The sequence below is a fragment of the Phaethon lepturus genome, unplaced genomic scaffold, assembly GCF_000687285.1.
Source record: "Phaethon lepturus isolate BGI_N335 unplaced genomic scaffold, ASM68728v1 scaffold11280, whole genome shotgun sequence".
Lineage (NCBI taxonomy): Eukaryota > Metazoa > Chordata > Aves > Phaethontiformes > Phaethontidae > Phaethon > Phaethon lepturus.
In genome coordinates, this window is record NW_010511204.1 from 33,388 (window position 1) to 40,221 (window position 6,834).

At 42.2% G+C, this 6,834-nt stretch overlaps 1 protein-coding gene across 1 annotated transcript in view; it reads right to left on the reverse strand.

The window, feature by feature from the left end:
- Positions 1 to 1,133: 1,133 nt before the first annotated feature.
- The window catches only part of MTHFD2L (methylenetetrahydrofolate dehydrogenase (NADP+ dependent) 2-like), a gene marked incomplete at its 5' end in the record, with an annotated part of 28,720 nt that continues 23,019 nt past the window's right edge, over positions 1,134 to 6,834 (reverse strand). Inside the window, one exon of the mRNA XM_010283177.1 lies at positions 1,134 to 1,246. Within this exon, the coding sequence (XP_010281479.1) occupies positions 1,134 to 1,246 (113 nt within the window). The remainder of the gene's footprint in view (positions 1,247 to 6,834) is intronic.

Consider the following 6,834-nt stretch of genomic DNA (forward strand, 5'->3'; position numbering starts at 1 on the left):
CTGGCATCTTAGCGGTAACTCCACTCCAACTTTAGATTCCATGAGGCTATTCTAGATCCATCTTGGAACTAAAATTTTTGGGAACAGAAACCTACTGATCTTATTATCCCATATAGTTCTCTCTAAGCAGCAAAACATTGCAGCCAAGCAGTCACAGGGCTGAGCCTTACATCACGTGCTAAAAGAAACACCCTTCATGCAGTTTCATAAAATAAGAAAATAATTAAATGGGTTAAAATTCCAACACAAATATTTAATCAGGGATAAACCATTGCTTTTCTTTTCCTCTCCCCCCACGCCCCATAAATAATAAACACACATACTAGTTTTAACTACATTCTATCTAATTAAATCTGATCCAGCCCAGTCATCTATTCAGGCGGTTTTGTGGGATGAGGATATTATGCACCAAAACATTTTGCCGAACAAATCCATGCATGGAAAGAAAATAATTCTGGCCTCAATTCTAGCTATTTACTCGTGCATACCTCTTACATATGTTTAAGGTCAGAATATCACCAGCATTCAACTTCACTTGACTATTTTAAAACATGTGCCGAACATTTGCATTCTTGTCAACATTACTGCCTGTCAGCTGAAACAAAAACATCAGTCTTTCGCTCTTTTCAGATTCAAGATTGCTGCTGCTATCTCGAAGTGTTTAGAAAAAATAAAACCCGCAACACAAAGCACACCCAAAAAACCCTACACCCAGAGTGCTTCATGACCTCAGAACCCAAACCGTATTTTTAGAAGTTATCTTGCATGTTGGAACTTAGTTTTTATACTGTTTTATCAAAATTGAGGGTCCCAAGTGCACAAAAGGTCTTGGTAATTGCACCCCATTCCCGGATACACAGGCGTATTCATGCTTCATTCTTCGTTTTCACACACACAGTTGACCACCACCAAGTATCTGCATAGGCTGCATTCTCCAATTCATTTTGCTCACAGTAAGTCAGCAGGAGGTAACACAAAGTATTTCAACATTTTGTAAACCATCAGGTTTCGTGTACTTAACATGAAAAAATAAATACAATGTAGAAATAAATATCTTTGTAGTAAAAAATAAATGTTTTGTGTATCAATAAATACAACAACTTGGATTCTTCTTCCAAGGTAGCTCGCTTGCTCTAGTAAATGAGCTTTTTAGCAACTATGAGTGTGTTCTTCAGAAGCATTGCAACAGTCATAGGTCCTACCCCTCCCGGCACTGGAGTGATAAAGCCAGCCTTCTTCTTCACTTCTAAGAGAAAAGAGAAAAAGGTATTGACTTAAGAATGTTTCAAAAAAACTCTTTTTCCTTCAATCGCTCATATATGCCTAACTGGCAATGAGCATGAAGAACTGTGACTTGTCAAGTACTGGAGAACACGGGAAAAGTTAAGGCAGAAGTCTTACTACAGCCACGGTAGTGACAGAACAGAGTCAGGCCTGGGGCTGCGAGGCAGTTTTCTTCATCTGAATATTATTACCCAGGGGCTAGTTCTGGGGCACGCTTTCAACAACCTGTTCGAGCTGATCTACTTGCAGCAGGCTGCCCTTCCCTCATGGGAGCAACAGACACTCATGCAGCCTGTGGTCAGACAGATGGAAAGTTAATCCCGCCATTTTTTTTTTTGTTGTTAAGGGGCAATTTTTGACTGTTTGATCCAGCTGGCCAGCTGGTCCGGGGACATCTAGGTGACAAGAGAGCAGGGCGACCCCAGGAGGGAAGAACAGACTTGCATCAACTCCATCTGCCAACTGTGATAATGCACCGGCAATAACCAGGAGAGCTGTGGAAGCTGGCAGGTAGGTAGGTAAAGATATGACACCCCCCTCCCAACCTGTGTGCGTTCCCGAGAAGCGGCATGCAGAGCAGGAGTCTGCTGCAACTATCAAAATCGACCGCAGAGCGCCAGTTAAGGCACCTATCCAGCCTCTTTCCCCTGCTCTGGCTTGCGCCTTCCAAGAGACCTTCTACAATCACAAAAGGGAATTTCAAACCACAGAGGGAGAAAGCAGAGTTTCCTGGTTGATTTGGTGTCCTGGTTCACAATATGGACAAGAACAAAAGCGAGAGTTGTCTCTGAAGAAAAACAGATTGTTAGCACCAAATTTCCCACTGCAACTTCAGCCATAAATACTCAGCTCCTCCAGAGGAGATTTTTTTTTTTTAACCAGTGTTACTAGAGTGGCCATATTGAACTAGGATCCCAAGGTGCAGAACTCACCAAAGTCTCAGACAGAAAGGAAACTCTTACAGCTGAAATAGCTCTGACCATGAGCCACGCCACACCATTCAAAGTCAGTATACACCTTGAATGCTTGTGTCAAGTGGTGAATACGTGAGGATTTTTTTTTTTTTAAGCATTTAACACCTGTCAAGTTAACCTCTTTGTACGAGGGATTAATGTAACGTAGCAATAAATCCTGACCTGATATTCTTATCTACCGTGTGAAATGCAATCAACTGGAATTGCAGGTTACTTGCAAAGGAATTACATGTAACTGGCTGGGAATTCATCGCATGACAAACTGTAATGAGCAGTTATTTGCTAATAATGGTTAGTCCAAATGGCATATTACTAACCTGATTACCACACAGGTTTTTTTCTCAAGTGCCACCGTGAGAGGTTTTTTGTTTGTCAGTTTGGGGTTTTTTTGCTTGCTTAGAAATAATTTCTTGAAAACTCACACCCCACTTGTAAAAGCAATGTTTTTAACAAGTACACAGAAGAAAACTGAGCAAGCGTGACTCTGACACAAGCACATACATTTCCCCTGCAGTCACTACTGAGCAGCATATCTACGCCTGGATATAAGAAGAGGTGAATGGATGGAAAACTAGGCACCTTGATTTTGGAACAAGGAAAGACAACTTGCCTCTGCTTTAAGCATATTCATCTTGAACGAATGTGGTGCTTCACTGTTGAAAATAAGAAGGTCTCACCAAAAGAAATATTAAAAGCAGATTTGAAAAGCTGGATATTGGGGTTTTTTTGACAGAACATTTATTAGGTTTTAAGAGGGGGGTAAATGAAATAAAAAACCATTGTCTGAACTCCCCAAGGCAGGGACCTCACAAGAGCATTCGCAGAAGTTAACGGCAAATATCTCCCTAAACTGAAGAACAGAAGATTAAGCCTCACTGAGGACAGATGGTAATTACAACTGGGAGGGTTTTAATTACTTAGTTGACTTGTATCACCAGATATACTGTTAAACTATTTGGAAAGGTAAACATTTTGCCACGCAGGTTCTTTTTACATGTAAATTGTAACAAATGAATTAGGATCTCCTATGACAGCCATTCTTAATATTCTCAAACACAAATAATTTGTCTTTTTACTAGTTACACTATTTTGAACTACCTACCATTTGAGATTGGCGTTTATGGTTAATACAGTTACTAACAATTCCCAGATTAATGTCATAATTATTGAAACGTACCCACATCTGAAATAAACACAGTAATTAACACAGAAAATATTTTAAACATTTTAAATTGAAATAGGTTTCTTTCCATGGCAATGTTACATACCTCTTTTTGTGGTATTATTCAAACTACTCCTATCTCACTTACAAAGAGGTACAATCCGCAACCAGACCATGCCTCACCTAAAGAAAGCCTTCTAATGAGTATCATGTACAACATTCATTGCCGCTAGTGTTAGTAACCCTACTCAGCAGTAAACACACGGTACACTGTTTTCACAAGTCGTTGGGGAATTTCTCTACCCATACTCTATTATTAATGGAAATCCCTGCGGGTCAGTGTGGCAGAAGACGTATTTTGTATCAGCTAGCATAAAACCACCCGGACAGCTTATTCACAATGGCTGATCCAGATTTTCAAACGTACAACAGGCGTCCACGGTGGGGAAACTACCATCTGATAAGTTTCCACCTGGAAGAGTAAAGACAGATAATACGGTGAATGCAATTTTCCAAGATGAATGCCAGCGACCCAAGAGGGAAAAAACAACTCGGCCCTCAAAAATGTATATAGCCCAGTGCCCAGTTCCAAAAAAAATCTCACGTCGGCAAGTGAAGGGCTGCGCTGTCGGTTCCTTCAGAAGGTCTTGGTTCTGCTCCTCAGCAGCAGCATAACCTTAGCTTTAACCCTGCTTTCTCGAGATGCACGCTGTACTCCCGGGCATTTCTCTGCCAATATGCAAAAAGGCTGGTATGCAAATTAGGTGCCTTTGGGGGAGGAGCTGCTAATTTGCAGCTTCTGTAGAACCTTAAAATCTTCCTTTGATTCTTCAGAAGAAATGAAAAGTAGATTGTTTCCTTGAAAAACAGGATCCACTGCTTTGGAAACAGCCCTTCATTCCTAGGTTGCTTTAAAGCTAAGGACATCAGACACCTAACAGGGTTAATCACACAAACCAAGGGCAAGCCTCAACCTGAAGGCAGTTCTGGGTCTTGTGCATCTGCATTAAGTGATGCAGAGTAACTCCTGCCTAAGCACTGTTTCCACACAGCATTATTAGGCCCTGTAAAGCTGCTCTAGGATCACTGCATCCCTGCAGCACTGCATAAGTGCCAATCAGGAGCTCAGCGATCGCAGTAGTGATCATCCCAAGTTCTGCCCCACACGTTCTGGGATTCTTCTCGCCACACACCGTGGGATGCCCACCAGCAAGCGTCTACCCCATTTCTCATAGTTCCTTCTTTTCCATGTTATCCCTGTTTCTCTTACTGCAGCTATTTTAACAGTCATATAAAGGAAAACCAAGGAATTATGGCCCACTACTGTAATTCTAATAGTGCATACATCTCTCCTCCTGCAGCACCTCTAAAAGCCAAGCAACAGCGGCATCTCGGGCAAAAAAAATCCAGCATAAAATTATGCACAACAGCTTCTTTGCATTCAACTAATTAGCACAGACAGGTGGATGGAATAGTGCTGTAGCCTTGTGATAAGCAGCAGTGGCAGGAGAAATGCAAGATCGCAAAGATTAGTTACTTAGACCCCTGCGAGACGTGCTCTTGTGCAGAGGAGTACCTAGACTTGGCTATCCAGCAGCTTACTGCCACCAGTTAGCAAGCAGTCTGTCTGGCCTTCTGGCAGTCACAGCCTAATGCTAACATTCTTACTTAGTTCTTGCACTAGCGGAGCATAATGACAGGCAATGCTTCCCCTGATCTTTTCAGACCAGCAACACGGTGACAAGATTACACAGACTGGACTTGTATTAATTGCAAAATGAATGCCAGGTCTTCAAAATCAACTGAGAAATTAACTAACAAAAGCTACAGCAAAAGCAGCTGGTACATGCACTTCCTATTTTCATGACCACTGTTTGGAAAAGCTGCACAGAGAGATAATTTGGAAAGGATTCAATAATCTGAAGAGAAGCCTACAGCCTGGAAGGTAACACAACGAACGCACAGCGGCAGCAAACCACCATCAGAAGCGACTGCTGTCACAAAGCCCGGGATTCCCACAAACTGCAGCTAGGATAGAACTGCAGGGCCACCACTTCCATTAAGAAACTGGATTCTAATATTATCGAGGTAAACCTCTTAAACTACATGAGCAAGTTCCAAGAAAGTTGTCAACTCGTCCGATTACTTTGTAGTCGTTAGTCCTGTAGCTGCTGAGGACAGGATGCGTTTCCCTGGTTTTCTCTCAACTGATTCTTTCTTTTCGATACACTGGGTCTATCCAGAAGCGGTACGTCAATCCGGTCCATGCTCCGCCTTAATAGTATTCAGCATACCGTTTCCCTGTTTTCCCTGCATTCACTATCTACAGTTATCGCTTGCTCAAACCAAATCCATATTACGCACCCACCACCCTTCACCATATCGATCGCTTCTTGAGAAACTCTTTTCTGCTATTCAGTTCTGGGAACCCCTCCCTGCTCCTGGTGGCACCCATTTTCCAGAATATTTTTTAAATTGCCTAGGCTGTGAAAAAGAGATGAGTTGGAAGAACAACTCTTATTTATAAACCCCTCCACTGATATTGCAGCTACATCACCTACGAAGGTCTTACATAAAGGATTTATTTTCTATATAGGCATCTAATAAAGACTCAAAAATCGGCATTACCATCTAGGTTTTTTTTCACTTGTCAGATATATGGGAGGAATCATCAAGAAATACACGCCGCATTTAGAGTGAATCCCACTAGAGTTCTGTACACTTAGGTTTCACGGGCATTTCCAGTTCCAGTTTCAAAGGTTAGCTCCTACAGTGGCATGTTACTACCCTGCTCTACCAGTCACTCCTGGAAATGGTGCTCCACCCAAAAAAGCCATTCCAGTTAAACATTCTGTACAAGTTGTTGCTTTATTGCATGTTCCTGGTCCTTGCAGCCCTCCTCAGCATTATTGCTGTGGCAACAAAAGCCCTATAAAACAGGGCCAAGAACACCCACACAAGCATTACTCTGTCCATACAAACACGTCTCCCTTTCTGTGACTGAAACTTGCTGCCCAAAAGTAACTACAACGGCCCTGGCAATAATCTAAGAAGGCCACAGCTTCTCCTGCTCCCTGTCACTTCACCCTTGCTGTTGCGGCTGCCAGAAACTACAAAACGTCGCCTCCCTGGGCCGTATATTTTGGCAAATTTTTCAGGTAAATAGGGGTACAGTGAATGTGCTGTGCTGGTTATAAACGGAGAGATACAAACAGAGTTTAAGATATCCTGGCAATATCAGGCTAGGTACCTCAGCACATCGCACATGCAGAGTCTTTCCCTGTCACGTTCTTTTAGATACCTTGAAACTGCACAGTAAACTATTCTGGACCAAAAAAATAAATCCCTTCTCTGATGTGGACACACTTTGGAGTGTCAAAATAAAGAGGACCTATGGGTATGGGGGAAAGCGTA